This window comes from Grus americana, chromosome 7 (genome assembly GCF_028858705.1).
Source record: "Grus americana isolate bGruAme1 chromosome 7, bGruAme1.mat, whole genome shotgun sequence".
Classification (NCBI taxonomy): domain Eukaryota; kingdom Metazoa; phylum Chordata; class Aves; order Gruiformes; family Gruidae; genus Grus; species Grus americana.
The window spans coordinates 36,141,358-36,161,215 of NC_072858.1; the positions used below are offsets into that span (position 1 = coordinate 36,141,358).

Consider the following 19,858-nt stretch of genomic DNA (forward strand, 5'->3'; position numbering starts at 1 on the left):
TCAGCAAATGGATTAAAGCAGTCTCAATATAGGTTTTCCATCTCTGACAGGTATGTCTGGATTAGTCATTGAAATAATATTACTCATATCCTAAGCTGATGCAAGCTATGAATGTAAGTTAGATTTTTTAAATTTTATTTATTAATTTGTTTGAGAACACTGTGAACAAGGAGACACTACTCCATGGAAACAGGTTCTTTAAAAAGAGAAATTTATATTGCAAGACACTTGAGATTGAAATCAAAACCACATACTTAATATTCTCATTCTTTGTAAGTAGCTTCCTACATCCAAAGAGACATTTTCATGATATGCCTTCTTTTAAAAGAATCTACGCATGCCAAATATATCTATCTAGGTATGCTTTGGCCAACCTCAAGTACTCATGAGCATTGCCTCACAAAATAATGTAGCAGTACGAAGAGGCATCAGAGAAGGGTAAGGTGAGGCTGGGGGGAAAGGTTATTGGGGTTTTTTTTAACCTCTCTTACACACTTCCTAGGGCTCTCCAGACTTGAAATTTCATTACACAGGAATATTCCTGACACCATATCACTGACTATTGAATGCATCAGTATTGCTCAAAGTCAGCTGAGAGAGCTGTAATAGCTTAAGGTAGGCTCATGACTTCTTCAGAGTGTCTTGCAGTTCTGAATACTCAGAATAGGTAATACTTCAACTTCTGGTTTATTCAGTGTTGGTTATTTTGCTGCTGTTTTATCTCTCTGTAAACAAGCCTGATAAAAAGTAATGAGATTGCCTGTTATAGCACTTAGGGGATATTAAAATTGCTTGTTACATTAAAGTAATTAGAGAAGCATAAAGAAAATAAGATCATATTAATCATATTCTACACAAGCCTATCCAACAGATGAGAATCTAACCTCTGAGGAGGAGAGTCCTCAAAAAAACCTACTTATAGCCCTATGATGGGCCAAAAAGTTCAACTAGCAACCAAAACAATCACGCTTAATGAAAATCTGTAAAAATAGCTGCAGTCTGTGCTGTAACTGATTAGATATTTGATATAGCCACTCTTCAATGATTTTTGCTCATTAAGAGGACCTTACTCTCTAAGAGGACGCACAGACCTTACTCTCCACAGAGCAATCCTAACCTGAAAGTCCTCCCTTCAGTTTCTGCAAGACATCCCACATGACCAGGCCCTAGGGTATTTAACTAAACAAGGCACTCTAACTAAGCCTGACTTGGACAAGTTTTTCTAAACTTTAATACGTTGTTTCATCAACTTTATGATACAATGGCATTGGTTTTTAAGGGAGACAGACGTCCTCTAAATATGAAACAAATCTATAACACAAATCAAAATAATCTCATTGGTTCTTTTATTCAGCTCCCTCTCCTCTTACATATACCAATAAAGTCTAGTTTCCTTTTTAGTATTCTACAGCCTTCAGGGAAGAAAGGAAGGAGCCGCACTGACCTCTTTTAGGGCTTGTCCACAAGACTTACAAGTGTATGCGTATAATATATACACATCTACCAACTTATGTGTGGCTTACAAACATTCTCTTTGAGACATCTCTACAAATACATTATTTACTTTTCAAAGGTGTCTTTTTTCATGTTCTTTCTATTCATACAAACTCTTCATATTTTAAGATTATCTATTGCTTGCTAAATAATGAATTATAACTAAGATACAGTATGATGGCAAACTGCCACAAACTTTACTAAGACAAAACCAGCTAGCTGCTTCTATGTGTAACAAATACTTGCTATCTAATACTTTGAACTGAATCCATCATTTATCCAACATATAAAGTAAAAGCTTTATCTGTGTTGATTTACTTTTTAGTCCCAAAAAGTTCAGAGCTGTCTTTTTTAAAATACTTCAGCAATTATGCCTTCAGAGCCTATCAATAAACACCAAGTTTTGTACACAAATGAAAAACAAATGAGAAACCTAAAAAGGTTAGTGTTCAAGAGATACTGATCTAATTGTGATAACATTTTTAGAAATATATATTTCAAACAATGCATCAACCAAAAGGATAAATTTCTATTCACAATCACACACTTTCATACCTACTTCCCTAATTCAATGTACGACATTAGAACTTGGAAAAAAAAAAATCCAAACCTGCAGGCTGTTAAAATAAAAAAAAACCCAACCCCAAAACCAAAAAACACCCCACAAAAAAACTCCCACAAAACTAACAAAAAAAGATGAAAACCTAAAGAACCCCCCCACACAAATAAATAAAACTCAAAAATAAAAAAACTCAAAAAGGCAGGGCACATATTTACCTTGTCAGGTAGAATAGTATCTATAATTTGTTCATTTTTAACATCAATAGCTCATATGAATGTCTAACTAAAATAAAATGTAATACACAGTGCTTTCAAATCCAAGTGAGCAATTAAAGCTAATCAAGTCACAAGTTGTTCTCATCCCACAAACGTCACATTCTTTGCAGTAAGAAAAGACGTTGAGCAAATGTCATCCTCTTCAAACTTTGAGAAAACTAACAACATGCAAGACAAAATGCCCACCAACGAGGAAATCACAGCTCACTATTTCTTAGTCTGAACCCCAGTTAGAGTGAACCAGAATGAAAAATAAAACCTTTTTAGTCCTGCTCTCTCCTCTTCCTTATCTTCTACTACTAAAAAATAAAAAGGGTCATACTCTGTAGCAGTGTTAGCAGCTGTTCACTTTGGCATCTCAAAAAATGGTAAAGGCCATTGTCAAAACTAGTATATTCAACTTGCTGAAAAAATTTTGCCAATTCCTTCTACTTTAAAATTAAGATACCAAATCTACATTGACATAACTAAACAAAAAAATTGCATGGTTTTCTCATGGAACCCAACAGTGGCTGAATGCTCTCTGTACTCTCTCCCATCCCTCAGAAAAAAAACCAGCTTACTGTTTACATGTCCAACATTCAACATAAAGGCTCAAAAGTACTGGCGTTTGTTTTTAAAGGTGATTTTTACTTTCTAACACCACCCTCTTCTCCCAGTGAATATGCTGCATCATAAATTACTTAAAATTCGTGTTAAACATTGAACGGATAAGAATACTATTACCGATGGACTGTAATTCTAATCATGCACTTACTAAAGCTTTTTCTTTTTTGGTATCAATATAAACACAGGGGCATTCAGTTACTAGAACAAGTGAAGTCTAGAAGCAGCAGCTACTTCAATAGGAGCTTTGAAATAATATGTTTCTTATATTGCCATGGAGACAACTGGTCCTCACATTCAGTATGACTGAACAGATGGTTTAAAAAGCTTAAAATACAGATGTGATGCAGACCTCTCATCTGTCCTTTGCTTCCTCACTCTTGTCTCTCTCTGATAAGAATGTACAGTTATGACACACATTTAGTCTAACATGACAGTGAAGACTGGGTACAAAACAGATCATAGTAATACATGTTTAGTTTCGGTTGCATTATTCCTTACAATGTCGGACCCCAATTTAGGTAAACAGAGACAAATACGTTGGAATAGAAAAATTACCGAACCCAAGCAGAGCACATGAAACCTATCACTAATGTACTTTATTGCCCAGATTTACTGCAAAGTAGGAAAATCATAGCAGAAGAAAAACAAATGGTTTTGAGCAACAGCAATTTTCATGTTCAAATCGTATACAACATCTGGACAGATGTGCCCTTCACATAGAAACCACAATTCTCCCTCACCAAGAGGGCATTAACTTAACATTTGCATGAAGAAAAATTTCACTATTCAATGAAAACTGTTTACACTTTTGGTAGGTTTTTAATTACAGCCTGAATTGAATAGAAATTAGTTTTGAGAGAAGCAGAAAAAGCTTGAAAACATCCTTCCCTTTGCATTCCTTCACTTGCACAACTCCTCCCTGCCATTCACCAGTAAAGCTGGGTGAGTTAATACCAACACCTTGTGACATTTCATGCCAAAGTTCTCACCAGCTGATCTAACAACATATTGCCCTTTCCCAGGCCTTTAGAATTTAGATTTTGAAAGGTTGAAATATGCAGACACAAGTTTTAAAGAACAACCACCTAAGAATTTAGAAGATTAAAGGAAAACTAAGAACTTTAAAAGTCACTAGCAATTTTTGCAGCCATCCATTTTCAGCACTTTAAAGGTACCAGAATTTATTCCGAGGTATTCATTGGCTTACAGTAAGGCCTCCTAACAGCATATTGCAAATACCACCACCAACAAAAAGTAACTTCCAGTACCCTTAGCCCCATGGCTGAGTTACACTTTGGTAGAGGAGCTAGGAGGATTTGAACTGTAAATCCATAGCTATGGATTACCCAATAAATTAACTACAACAGGTTTATCTATTCCTTTAACAGAAGCTCGAGTTTAATTATCTCCCTTGTTTCACGGCACAGCACTTTTAAGTAAACACATGCTTGAAGAAGCAGACAATGAAAGAAACAGGATGAGATCATAATCAGATAGGTCTTTCTTTTCATAACCATACCTCCCAGACAGCTCTAGGGCTTTCACAGAAAGCCATTGGACATGCTATTTAAGAGAGAAAATAAGGGTCAGGGACTTAGCTTCAAGGAGAAGCCAGTTTGAAAGTCTGAATGAGTGTTCGGGTAATTCTTGTGCAACTTTATCAATAAACCAGAACCCCGCAACTTCAAATATTCCAAGACCTACCTAGGTTATTGGAAGAAAACAGGAACCACTAAGGAGCAGATTTATCTGTAAGGCTACAACACTGTGCCTAGGGTGTATATTCAACTGGTTTTCTCCATTCGGCACAAGAAGTAGTTCATTTTTAACATCAATAGCTTATATGAATGTCTAACTAAAATAAAATGTAATACATAGTGCTTTCAAATCCAAGCGAGCAATTAAAGCTAATCAAGTCACAAGTTGTTCTCATCCCATCCAAGACTTTTTGGATTACACTCTTACATAGCATTTTCTCTGCATCTTACAGCAACAGAAGAAAAAGAAATAACCAAGTTAATCTAGCCCTCTTCGGGAAATAATAGTGTTAGAGAGCAATGGAAAAGCATTTGGGGAAAATCAGTTCCTCCTGAGAGAAAAACAGGCGATAGAAAACAGGGTAAAATGTTCTGAAAGGTCTGTGGTACAATCTGGAATAGGCATTACAACATCCTGCAATGGCACATATGAAAACAACGGGCACCTACAGAGGACTGCATGGAAAAGAGACAGACAGGAAAAACTGAGAAACTGTGCCTATAGCCTCCATTTACACAAGGTAGTTCTGGCTACAACAGACAGCTCTCAGAAAGGGCAGGATAATCTGCACTTCAGTGGAATGAGCTTAGGGTAGGCCAGAGGACAGAACGAGTGGGTTGACAGAGGGATGGAGTCACTGGAGAGCAAAAGGCAGATGTAGAAGAAATCACCAGGCATTAGGTGAAGCAAAGACTTAGAGAAATGGAAGGGGAAAGCAGGGGACAAGATAAGAAACATGCAGATGAGAAAGATGGGAAAATAGGACAGAGGAAAATAGGTAGATGTGTCTGTGCTAAAGAGAACGGCATAATGAAGTTTGGAGTTGGCAAGTTGGGAAGTTGAGAGGGGGCTGAGAAAACAGAGGTAGCAAAACCAAAGCACAATTCAACAAGTGATTTGCAAATAAGAAAGCTTATGGAAACTGGGGTATTTAGAAAAGAATCAAAGATATCCCGGAAATATTGGCTAATAAGTATGAATAAAATGGGTTCAGTAATGCTTTGCTGAGAATACCATTCAATAGTGAGGTTCACAGGTATAGGAAACAGGAGAGAAACCAGGAATTTAGGGGGTTCCCAAATGAAGACAGAAACTGCCTTCACTTGTAAGTCAAAGTCTGAAATCAGGTTGTTAAGATTCATGAAAGAGCCAATTTAAATAAAATTTCTTAAATATATTAATTATAATTTATTCTAATGCATTCTCTATCTAATAAACCCAAAGTATTTTATTCCTTCAAAGCCTTTTTCTGTTTTACATGCATAGAATTCAAAAATAGTACTATTCAAAATTTAACCTCCAATTAATTTAAGGAATATGGCAAATACATCACAAAGACAAACTAATGGATGGTAAAGTATCAGGTTTGTTTTGAGGTTCATTTGAAATAACACGATTCTTCACAGTGGGCATGAATAAAGCATTTAATTTTGATTCATGCCAATAAAACCTTTATGGTTTCCTGGTATATACTACAAGGGCTTGTTCCTCTTTTTTTACCAAGCCAATAGCAAAATTCCACTGAAATAGATTTAATTCTCATATGATGACCATATGCTGATGTATTATATTCCCATGCCTATGTTGTAATGATATTCCTATATTCTGTACATTTTCAGAATGATATATTACAACTCCATCACTTCTACTGCTTCCATCCTTCAGCTCACTTCATTCTACTATTTCAGTGTACAACCTGGTTTACTTATTTTCATCCTTCCTGTGCATGATCTTCTGTTTTTCAGCTGCTTATCTCTACCATCTCCATGGATAATATTCCTTTGCCCTATCATATCTTCCCATGCCCACATTCTTAAGCCACTTCAGATCTGTGGCTATGATCTTATGCCTTTAGTTTCCAAGCTTTCATTTCCAGGATTCTGTGGCTGAGTCTTGAAATCCCCCCAGGAAGTCTGAACACCCCATGTCCATTAAATTTTACAAAATGCCAAAATCCTTAGGCTGAAAATACTGGTTCTAATTCTAAATACAATAAATTAAAAAAAAAAAATGCAATTCTGTTTTTTATGAAAGCAAAGCCAAGGTCAAGCAATCAGTTAAGAACACAGCCACAACACCAGAAGCTTAATAAATGCTGTATGCCTTTGCTAGAACCTTTCTCAGCTTTGCTGACTGCCAAGATATTTACCTGTAGCTAGAAGCATTCCCCTCCCCAACCAGTTCACATCTGTTTAGTAGTGAATATATTCTGCAGTCTGGACAAAATAGCCTATTTCCTGCAGATCTCTGTAATTGCTAGAGAGAAGCCAGAACCAAATTCTCAGTCTCCTTTTTTTTAAAAAAAACAAAACAAAACAAACCCCCAAACTTTCTTTTTAATCTATGGTAGCTTTTCAACTGCCAGTGAGGATCAAAACAGAAATGCAAAAACATAAACATCCCAAACACTGGATTAAATTCTTGTCAGGATGGAACAATTTTTTTTTTTAAATTCTGGTTTGCTATATAGTTTTGTAAATGCAACCCTTCAGCTACATTTTCTATGTAAAACAAGTCTGGAGTTTTAGACTTCCTTACTGAAAAGATACAGGGTTGCTGGAACTTTCCTCCCCACACACACCGTACAGAAATTTAATAGTATGCAATAAAATTCAGCTTGCAGGACAGATGCTTCCTTGAATAGTAATTGCAATTTTAAGGCTTCTGAACTGTAAATCTGAGATAAACTGAGGCTTTTAAGGTGCTCATCTGAACCTGAACTCCAAACAATATGAAGTTCACACATCATTAGTAATTAAACAATGCAGTGGTTTTTTTACTCCAGAATTGTTGTCCAAGAGATGAGAGCTATCCTTACAAATGCTGTGGTATTACTTATTTGAATATTAAATAAAGTTCAAAGAACAGGAGGTTTATTGAGATAGAACTTTTACTGAGACACGTACCACTATCAGAAGAAAAACAGGAAGGAAAAATGCAATGGAGGAAATATAAACCGGGATGTTCCTTGTTTAATTACCATGCCATGAGGGTTGACATCTCTGTTCCAGGACTTTAACCTGAGAAGCCCAAAGTGATCCAGCACACCCAGACAGAAATAAAGCAGCAGCTGGCAGCAGCTTCACCTGATGGTTACAAATGAGCTGTGGTAGGGACTGGAGTGACCAAGAACTCTTCTTCCCCAAATACTTACACTAAAAAGAAACATGGCAGGGGGTCAGATCCTAACCATTCTAGGAAATAGACACAGAAGGGGACACACTTAAGGGGGGGGGGGGGGGAAAGATGCAACAAGAGAAAAAGAGTAGGTCAGAAGAAACTATCTGGGAGATTTTGTAACAGGCCTGAATTTTCCAAAAGGTGCAGATTTTGCATTCTACAGGAATGACCCGGTTACAAGAGAAACAGTGCAGATTCTTCTGAAGTGTGCCATCATTCCTGATTCATATTTGCCCAGAATAAGGTGTAATTGCCAACACAATTTCATACATCACTTCAGAAAACAGCAATGGAGAACCACAAAAGCTAATTTTGTTCAGAATGGAAAGTTCACCAGACTAAGGAAAATCCCAAAGTTGTTCTGTTTCTCTAATCTCAGCTAGGCCTTAGATCTCCTCCTGTGTGGCTTCCAACTCAGGCCTGTACGTGCATGCATGAAAAAATGCATGTATGCAGTTGTCTACATTTCATGGTAATTGCACATGTAGTTTGCTTAGCCCACCTTATACTGCTGACCAACTTCCAATTATGTAAAGCCTCATGTCAGCATCAGAAAATCAGAACAAGCTCATAATCATAATCAGCTTATTTCTGACTATAGGTCTGTACCAGTCAATATGTTCCTTTCCTCTCTTCTGCTTTCTTTCTATTCTGATGTTACTGAAAACAGAGTATGATCAAATGTCAACAGTTTAGATACATGACATAAAAAAACCATGAAAAAAGGCTACTGAGAATATGACCAGGCATTAAGATCATAACACACACACTTTTTCAAATCCAACATACATACAAAATAATATTTTCAAAAATGTATGCAAGCCTCAGCTCTTATCGCAAACACACAGAGACAGATTTTAATTTTTATGAAGCATGTCAACCCATATCTTCTATTTTGATAGACGCGGCACTAAATATCTCTTCATTGACTATTCCAACCAAAATGCAGGCAACAGCACATTTGAAGCCAGATTGTATAACAGTTTGTTTGGTTTCCATGGAAGTGTGGACAGGAATTAGTGATGCAAGGCCATTCACCACCTTTTGCTCCTGTAAAAAAAGAGTAATGCAAATATGACTAAATTACCTGTGTGGGCAGAGATGAGTACCAGCACATCTACATGATTCCCTGTACAGCCAGAACCTTTATGTCACTTTTACTTTTGCACACTCTTTGGGATATCTCACTCCCTCTAGCCTCACTGTTTACTAAGGTGGTTAATTCAGTAAAAAATTCTGTACATCTCTCAGGCACATACATCTGGTTAACAGAATACGAGCAGAGATGGAAGTGGCTTTGCTTACATCCCATCTCCAGAATTTACAGCTGTCTTTAGTTAGGTACAAGGAAGACCAGAGTTGTTTTTACCCTGCAGTACCACAGGAACTGAAGGCACAATCAACCTGGGAGAGAGAGGATCAGTCCTGTTAACAGTAGGGCATAAGAATTGTGTTGGTTGTACTGAAATTGCTACTTGAGAAGATCGCTTAGGGACCAGGGTTCTGGATGTGATCACAGTAATGATGAGGACAAAGCGTAGCGCTGTAGACTTTCCTCTATCATGAGAGCAAAGCTGTAGGAGACAGTACACATTCATTGCATCATAGCCTCCAAAAGTAATCCATGCCCACAGTGACACCATCCCATATTGTGCCACATTCATGAAATTAGGCTAGGAAATGCATTTTGAGCTGTAAAAGTTCAATAGTTTAAGAAAAGATACTGTTAGCTTTTATGAAGGGGGAAAAATGTGGAGTATTTCTTCTAATTGCATTTATTTAAAAATGCAAGAGTTCTTCCTCAGGTAAAGTATTTTCATTATTTTAAGAAAGCTTGAGGTGTTCATCTAGTGTTTCATCATTGTGGGGGGGTAGGAAGGATAAAAACCACTCAAGGTGGCTAGATGAAATGCAGAGAGCTCATGAATTTTTGTGAGTGAAAAGATACAGATCACCAGACACCAATGATACAGTATGGTGTTTTTACCCTTAAATCTTTCAAATACAAGAGTCAGGACAGAAAAAGATACATTCCACTGGTTTTCCAGTTCTATCCTATGAAGATACAGTTTTGTCACTGGTTTAACTGATATTCTTCTGAGACAGTACAAGCACATAATATGCTACATAACGTCCATCTTCTAGGTCAAATGTTATTTAGCTCTTCATGAGCTATCAATCTCTCACACATAAGTGGAAAAGCCATCCATTTCCTTATATTTTTTAGTCCATCTCCGTGTTTTGCATAGCATATGAGCAGTGTTTATAATGGAGCTTCCAACACGCTGTCATGAGCATGTAGAGGTACAGGTGGGACATCCAAATACATCAACCAGTTGTGTTAATGAGAAACAGCTTTGGTTTGTATTATTTCATATTTCAAATTAAAATGCTTTTAAGTATTGCTTGTCTTCATATTTAGTTTTATTACATTTCAATCAGTCTTCAAAATAACAGCAAGAGAACAATGAAAGTCACAAATAAAAGTTGTTCTCTTTAGTTTTACAAACTGGAAATCTGATTTTTAAATACTTTAACGCATGACTCTCACAGCCATTACAATATAGTCATCTTTTTCATCCTTCAATTCTCTTCATATATATAAAAATAATAGTACATATACCTACAATTCAAAATATGTATTAATTCTCTGATTCTACAGTGTGTTGTAAATAATTCTATGCTGAAGTGTGTTTAAAATCCCCAAGAAAACAGCAAAAAAAATTTAATAACTTTTCAGCCTAAAGTATTTGAATTAAACCTGCAAGAGTGACGCTTTCACAGCTACCATAGCATAACAGTGCATGAAGCCATCACCCACCATGGTCCTACAGTTACTGAAAGCTGCTAGATTCAAATCGATGCTTATGCTATAAATAATAGGAAAGGTGTCATCTGTATTTCCCAGCAGACCACAGGTATTGCACTCACTGATATATTCAAGCAAGATCCACTAACCACTCTTATTAAACGCAAAATTTCATTTGAAATGTTTCATATATCCCCAACTGAGTCACTCCTCTTCCTCCTCTCTGACTGATTTTAGCAGAGGCTAATCACATTCTAAAGATAATTTGACTTTAATCACATCTTAATCCTCACAAATACATACAAGCACACACCTAGCCCTGGGCCACAAGATAAAAAGCGGTACTGGTTAGGCTTAAAACACCCAAGTAAAGACCAGAGTTTGGGTGGGGTGGAGGGAGTAGGAGGACAGACAAAAGGAAGAGATATTTTACATGCAGCATTATATTTGGCTTTAGCCAATGTTCTTAGCCTGTTTCTTCATCATCAAATTCAGGCAAGTACAATGTCATTATGTCTTTTAGTAACTGGCTGGTTTTCATCTTTGTTTTTCTCCTAGATACCATTGTCTATGAATGTGTCAACATTTCTTGCCTATGATCAGCCCACCATAAGTTACTGTGGAGTACATCATGAACTGCTTGCTCACAAGCCCTATGACTCGAACAACCAGGAAGAAACAGTGGAAACACACCTAGAAACTGATCTGGATCTGAGCACAATAACAACCACAGCACGCATCAAGGAACACAGTCAGCAGCTGGCTTAACTCTTGGGGGTTTTTTGTTGTCCGTTTATTTCCTGTAGCAGAGGCTGCAACCAAATCCTATGTAACATTATGGACAGAAGCGAGAAGACATAATATTATGGATTCTAGGATCCCTGTGCAAATTAAAAAAGAATCACAACGATTAATTGTTTCAAGTCTACAATTTGTAATTAGTTAAGCTGTGCAGTATTTTTTTGACTTCAGAGTATGACCCTTAAAGTGAGTCTTTTTCAAAACTCATCCTACCTACCTGTATAAACTGTACAGATGTAATGTATTTTTCATATTGTAAAGTTTCAATTACCAAGAACAGCTGGTATGTACAGTACCATAATTTAATTACATCTTTACAAGTTTCAGTTTCTAAAATTTCAAATTAACAAAAGTTATTTCTTGTGTTATTAAGTTACTCTGTTTTGTAGGGATCATTTTGTTACTGCTTTTGTGCCCAGAAAACTTTAATCTAAAATTCTGTCCTTTGCAGAATATGCACCGTTTTTACCGTGTTTAATGTGTAGAATTTTATCTACTGGTTCCAGGAGTAAGGCATTAACCAAAAGGAGGGTTTAACTATTCAGACTTCCAAGAAATTCTTGAAATACACAGCCAAGTTTTCTTATAAATGAAAATAAATTAAAAAAATTAACAATTTCCAACTTACCTGTTGCCTTGAAATACCAACTGATTTCTAAATCAGAAAAATGTAATGATAAACAGATATATTTTACCAACAGAGTTTATGTACGCAACTGTTAGCCAGCGCTGATGATGTTTTGTAAAGTTTCACTGTTCTGCAAGACAATATGGACAGGAGATTTCTATAGGCAGCTGTCTTTACAAAAATCTGCTGTGAAAGTATAGTCTGCCAAATCAGGCACTCGTATTTCTACGTAAAGACAAATGGGCCCAAAACCTACTTCTGTCAAAGACAGCTGCTGACAGAAGTGACAACAGAAACAAGCCCTTAGAGTTATACTACTCCTAGAATGTAAAATGTTACTCAAAAGTAAGAAACCTCTACCTTTGCTGAAAAATATAGTCATTCGGACCAAATGGTAAAGGTTAATAGTCCTTTAACATTATGATACATCAAGCTAAGAAAAAAACCCCAAAACCTTTAAATAAAAAAAAGTAACGTTAAGTCTTTAACAATTACTACATTGCTTATTTGTCTACCATTTAATATCTGGATTGAAGCATTCTTATATCCCATTCTTTGGTTTTAAATCTTCAAGACTTCTCAATACTGTATGAGAATAACTTTTATGATACTACCCTCATGTTGTAATCATAAAAGATTACAGAAATTAGAAACACATTATATCATGCCGACTCGGTGAAATATAAAAGGGAACACGAGCCTTCCAAAATATAGGAGAAAGAAAAGTTTCATATGTTGAAGCAACTTTTTATAATAAAGAGAAATTATATAACCACAAATCTATTTTTCTGAATGTTTATCCCACCATATTTTCGTGTAGCTTCAAAGCAGAAGACTGAAGTTTAAAATTACAGTTCAACTGTTTGTACAAAATATAAAGCAAATATAATGAAAAATAACTTCAAAATATTGTTAACAAATGAATCTGCATTCACTATCTTTTAAGTGGAAACAAAGTGTCAAAACAGAATACATTGTATTGGTTATTTATTTAGCATCTTAGATTTTGTAACATGTTTTGCATAAATTATTTGCTATTCAAAACATCACTTGTCTTTTTAAGACTCATCTTAAACCTCCACTCTTCAGTTTCTTATTTCTTTACTACATGGGTTCTTGAATTTCTGGTCATCTTCTACAGTGCCGGAATTTTACTATGCACACTTTGAAAATACAATTTGGTAATTATAAAATGAAATCAAAAATGCAGGTGTCATTCTGGAGTCGAGTGACTTTTGTACTGCAGGAAGAAGTTAACTGCTTCATTTTAAAGTTGTTTTTAAGGTTTAATGTTTAGGCATTCTGGTTATAACAGAAGGCCTGGGCTGTTATAAGATCAGATACCATCTTCCCAAAAGATTATTTCAGTTATCCTTACTCTGTCCTTCCTATTCTTTACCTTGACCCACTGCCCTCAAATATTTATGGTGCATGAACATGGTCCTGGCACTGATGCAGTTACTCAAAATGCACAATGTTCAAAGACTCCACGTACTTCTGATTTATGGAGAACTGTACGATATGAATATTTTCAATGCTAGACACTCTAATGAACTTAGGCTAAGGAACATGATAAAATATTTTCATATCCTAAGCGACACAAAAACTTTTTGACTTATCTGGTTAAACAAGCACAACTAGGTATATATTCACATACATGCAACATTTCTCCTTTTCTTTCTTTTCCTCATTAATGAAGCATACATTAATGACTCTGCTTTGTCTTGGACCTCTCTTGAAAGACCAGTAGTTTCAGACCAATGTATGAATAGACAAATGGCAGAACAGCACGCCCACAGAAGTAGCGGCGATCCTGCACCTCCCAGGTACACTACCACAAGCAGGTTCCTGGGCACTAGTGCCAGGCTCGCTGTAACCCCACTGGGCCACTCCAGTGCTCTGAAAGACAGATACAACATCCCAGGGCCCAAAGCAGGAGTGGAATACATACCCACCCCAAATCTAGAGTGTTAAAAAATATGTTTCCATACATATATAATTGGATGCCATTTTTTTAATGGACTACATCAACATGAAATCTGCTTTTCTCAACAAGATGGATGTCTTCAAGAAAACTAGAGGGCAGGTAGCTACCTTCCATTAAAAATCCATACCATGAAAAAAATCTAGGTTAAGGTAACCCAAACGAGGACTCACTACTAAGGTCTTATGCTACTGTGTGTAGGCCTGCTTTCCAACAGACGATTGCCAGCCATATACTGACTCGGAGTGCACAGAAATAGTAAATGCTCTAGTTATGGGGACAAAACAAAAAAGTATCAGTTAATAAAGCCCCAGTCTTCTAAGCTACAAGTTAGCATGAAGAAAGTAGGCTGAGCCTCTGAGTTCAAATATTTATTTATAGAGGGTCACTTTCATATATCATTTCCCTTTGCAATAAGATCCCTAAACCAGAAATAGAGGTAGCCAACAGCATCAATCTCAGTCTTACAGTTAAGTGACACCACCATACGCTGGTAGATCATTTTATCAAGAAAAAAATGGGCAAATTCATTATGCTTGCAAAATACAAACTGATAGAGTACAACCTCTATCAATAAAAAACCCCAGACAATTTAAAAAATAAATCTAGCTACAAGCAACAATCCACACCATCCACCAGTGGATCATGCTTCTACAGCAATTTACAGGGCTGAGACACCCACTAGGAAATTGAGCACAAGTATCTGAATGGAGATATTATCTAAAAAAAGAAGGTATATAGGAAGATTAATGATTAATCTGACAAATTATTGCATTTGTCTCAAGACAGTATATAAAAATAACAAACACCAAAATAACATCTATACAAGAAAGCAAATGACTGTTTCAATTAAAAAGTGATCAAAATTTGCAGTATAAGGCATTGTATAAACTATTCACAAGGGGTCTGAGAGCTACCACTAACAACAAAAAAAGTATACACAGATTACAGATATACATCAGAAATATCAGACTACTTTTGGCGACGCACAAACAGAAAACATACTAGCCTCAGAAGTTGTGTACTAGCTTGCTTCTTTACTAAAAGCCACTTGATTTCTCCCCTTCTCTCTCAAGGCTTTTTTATCTCTTACTGTAATGTCAAATCCAAGGACTGGACAAGAGAACTGCAATTGTGCAAAAACTATAACATGAATGGTAAAAACCCAAACAAATAAACCCCCCCAAAAAACCCCAAAACCCAAACAAACACCACTGACTAGAAAAATAAAGCCAGAATTCCAGTAGCAACAGAACTGTAATAAATTCTGGAAATTGCTTTATTACCAATGTAGGTACTCAAAGATACTTAATGTAAACAAATCACATGACCATGTATAGTGTCAAATACAAGCAGCTGTATTTAGCTCCCAACTGGTCTAGCAGAAATAGTCTGTCCAACAGGTGAGAAAGAACGGTTCAACTCCTGTTCCTCCTCTCTGGAGGGAAAGATCTTTTTGCTCCAGACTTCTGCATGGGTCTCAGGGGCCTGGGCTTCCTGAAGGCAAATCTTACCAGTAAAGGCGCAAATATCTGTAAATGAATATAATTGTTTTACTTGGTCAGATCAAAGGTACATCTAGGCTTGATAACCTGTCTCGAAGAGCAACTGAAAGACGAAACCCGAAGAACTACTAAAGAATGGGGCAAGCACACAGCACAGTCTGTAGGTTGGGGACTTCCTCAGCCAAATGTAGTGTCTTAATAGCCCCTCTCTGAATACGTACCTGGCTTCTTTGAAGCCATATAAATTTGTAACATTCACAAGTCCTGCAGAAAGGAAATGTACATTGACAAAGAAGAGCTGCCTCTTATTATTACTACTCTGATAGAGTAGGGTAATAATAACACCACTTTTCACTTCCATTTTTGACACAGAAACATGATTATTACGTAATTAATAATGACGGACTGTCGATTTCCAGGTAGCTTGAATAACATCCATCCAGTCATCTAAAGTACAGACATTATCTGAAACCCTGTAGATTCGATTATCAGATTTCCCTTGGGGGTGGAGGGTGTCTTAAAATCAAGATTCAGCTCACCAGAAAGCAGAATATTTTTTCAGCTTTCTGAAGTCCATCACAATGGTAAACAAAAAATAAACCTGTTTCTCACAAAGTATTGCAAAACACTTTTCAACACAGAAAGACACACAGGAACCTCTTACTATATACAAGTTTGACTGTACGATCCATATTTAAAAGCAGATGTTCATTAAATTCCTCAAAAAAGGTCTAACATTTAAGTGAATTAATAGTTCTATTATGAAGTAACAAGGCTAAATTCCATTTTCCTGCTCTAATTATAGAATCTGATTATTTTTAATTATAAACTTTCAGAATAAATCAACATGAACATCAGAGTTCATGATTAATGTTATTTTAATGAACACCTAAGGAATTAACATTTTGCCATTAGAACCTTGCCAAGAATTTTTATGTAAGCTGAAATGCAGTGTGTACAACTGTGAAAATCCCACATGGTGTGGAGCTTATATTGTACTTTATCAACATCAATTTTGCATGTAAATAACTTGTTCTTAAAGCTGTCTCTTTAGATGGTTAACTACAAAGGAGCACCTGCTGTGTAAGAGCAAATGAGCCTTCAACATAGAATTCATTACATCCAGTCCTGTTACATTAAAGCTCTAATACGTTCGTAATAGTGGACACTTCAAAGTGTCACCACTATAGACATGATAAATGTAACGAAAGTAATATACGAGTGAGCATTAATTAATGTTGCATTAGTATGGAATTTCTTTAGTGTTTGATGATTGCCTTAATAATTGCTTTAGGTCAACTGACGTAAACAGGATGGATGTTATTGTAATAAACACTAAAGGAATTAAAAACATTCAGTTATATAAGAATATGTTTTTTCCAGATTTCACAGAGAGTACCTTCAGCTTTGTATTCTGTTAGAAATAGACTTCTAAGGTGGATGCAATTCAGCAAGTAGTTCTATCTACAATCTAATCATAAAGTGATTGCACCAATGAAACATATTTCAAAGTCAAATAATTTAGACCTTGTATATACTAATTCCGTGCTTCTTAGAGAACAAAAACTCATCAACTAGTGATGAGAATACTCATTAAAAGAAAACGATGTGTCCCTCCAGCACTGTGCACTTCAATAATTTCAGTAGTTTTATACAAGAGTGTGTCATAAATGAGGCATGGAAAGCTATTAACTGAACTATTCATATTGAATACATTTTGTTGTCATTTATTCTTTCAAAAGAAATAATGAAGCGGATTCATTTTTCTAGTAATGATGATGCACCTCCCTTTTATGTCTTGCTGTTGGTAACTTTAAAGAACCGGTAAACTCACACAATTAGTCTAAACTTGACAATCCAAAAGTCTTATTCTCAACTTCAGGAAAGGAAAAAATACAGCTACCAATAGTATATCTGAATTTGCAAATAAGATTCACGAGGATTTTTTTTTTCCTTGTCTTCTGCTTTAGCATTATCTAGACAGTTCATATTTCTTCTTCTTACCCTTCTGCAACTTGCCTCTCTCTCCAAGTTCTAACTGTCACAATTGAGAATGGCAGAGATAAAAAAGAAAACCACACACCACTACTCAGGTTGAGTTACTGGAGCGAAAAACCTCAGTGTTAAATACTGAACAGGTTTGCTGCTTACACCAAGCCCACACTAAAGCTTGTCTGACTCCAGTGCCTTTTACTTCATCACTAGATCTTGCAATTATAAAGTCATAAATATGCTAACACTATAACATGCTAATAAAAATCGACCTTTTTTTCATTCTACCACTACAGAAGGTGGTGGTGGGGTTGGTTGGGGTTTTTTTTTGGTTGGTTGGTTGTTTTTGCTTGGTTTTTTATCTCTTTGCACCCTAAAGCCTTGAATACATATGATTAACAGATGTCAGTATAAACTGTCCTAATTCACTTTCAAGTGATTACAACACAAACTTTAAAAGCGGAACTGGAAAGGGTGAACATGATATCCTTCCCATCTCAAAGCAAAATCAACTTTACTATGATAGACGCTACTTTAACTTCTTCAAAAACCTTCAGTCTCTGTGGAACACAGTATCTACATCAATCTGCAACCACACTTAACTATCCTTGCTATTAGATTAACTTTCCTTATGCCTAACCTAATCGCTACTTGCAGGTGTTGCAAGTCTGCACCCACATCTGCCATGGCCACCTGGAAAAATGCCATACAGGTTACTACTGACTGAAAGTTTCATGATGTTTTAAGAGAAGTAAGATATTTTCCAAAATTTGAGCTTTCAGAAAGACAGATGCACTGCTTGTGAAGATGACCGGTACTTTTTTTGAAAAAAAATTATTTTTGAAAGTATATACTTAAATAGGAATCGAGTTAGTGAACCTGATTGGGAATAAGCATTATTGATTACATTTCTATTTTCATTTTTAAGATATTATAATTCATAAGATTTGTAAGACACGATTCATAATTCTGTCTAGTGTCTGGCTTAAATATAGCCATTTCTATGGTACTTTTCCCCCAAAGCTTTCTTCCATTTTTTTATTTCTTTGAATGACTCCTCGAATCTACAAAGAATCTCACTGAAGATACCTGGATCCCAAAAAGGCATAAAGACCTGCCTCTCTCCTGCACTGCTGGATAAATTTCATGGTTTAAATCTAAAATGACATCTCAAATGTAAATGGCTGACAGTCTCTTCTACCATATTCACAAGTTTGGGCACTTATTCATTCTTTTCTTCCCTACCTGCATGCATTTTGCCTCAGGATTTTTGAAGTTCCACTCTTTCTTTACCAAAATAATTAAGAAACCCACTGAAATTAAGAACTGATTTCAGATCATTTATACTGCTAAATTATATTCTAAGATTCCTTCATGTAATATGCAAGTATCTTACTAAAAACAAAATTATTCTTAGAAAAAGAATAAATTAATTTGTGCTTCCAGAAATAAGCATTAATGGCCTATCTTAAGACTTTCTGTTTAAGTTTTTCTTTTACAAAGTTCGGAGGAAGGGGGGAAATTTATGCAGGGGCATTGCTAATACTACAAAAACACAACAGTTACTGAAATAAAACACTCACATTACTAGTTAAAACTTGAAGTGATTTAAATGCAGATATAATTCAATGTTACTCCTGAGAGACGATGTAAAGAAAGAGGATATAAACATCACAGATGCAACTAAGTCATGCTGCAGGAACAAAAAAAAAATATATTCTCAAAAATTATATGGAGCTAGAATAGAAGGTATTTAAGGCTGGTTTTTAAAAGGAGGTACAGGCTAATAAGGCACTAAATAAAACAGGAGATAAGAAGGATTAAATTTAAGTCTGGACTGAATACACGCAGGCAAACCACCTGATAATGAAAAAGGCTTCTGCCTTCCTCCCAAATGAAAAACATTTTATTTCCACTTTCTCCAGTATTAAATACCTTCTGTATATCTGAGTAATCAATACGACAGTATCCAAACGTAAATCAAGAGGGATAAAAAAACCTGGCCTTATATACATGAACTAAAAGGAGTAACTGACCACAGAGAAAAAGCAGACAAGACTCACATATGCAAACATTTAAATCTCAATTCTCTAATTGCTCTGGGAGGCAAATAAATAACTTTACATTAGAGACTCGATCAACTGCTTTTATGTTAAAAATAACTTATTGCTAATGAGCTGTTTCACCTAAGAGGACTTCAGGGAAACCAAGGGAAGTGGAAAAGTATATCAAAGACAGAATTATTAATAAATAAATAATCA

The 19,858-nt window shown here is 35.8% G+C and overlaps 2 protein-coding genes across 9 annotated transcripts in view; one reads left to right on the forward strand and one right to left on the reverse strand.

The window, feature by feature from the left end:
- The window catches only part of LRRTM3 (leucine rich repeat transmembrane neuronal 3), an 88,372-nt gene extending 75,219 nt beyond the window's left edge, over positions 1 to 13,153 (forward strand). For 2 of the 3 annotated variants that reach the window (XM_054832096.1, XM_054832095.1), the window contains one exon: positions 11,246 to 13,153. In XM_054832096.1, coding sequence (XP_054688071.1) covers positions 11,246 to 11,455 — 210 coding nt within the window. In that variant the 3' untranslated portion in view covers positions 11,456 to 13,153. The remainder of the gene's footprint in view (positions 1 to 11,245) is intronic. The other variant, XM_054832097.1, reaches the window with a different exon arrangement.
- CTNNA3 (catenin alpha 3) overlaps positions 1 to 19,858 on the reverse strand; it is a 512,488-nt gene that overhangs the window by 351,785 nt on the left and 140,845 nt on the right. The window lies entirely within an intron of this gene.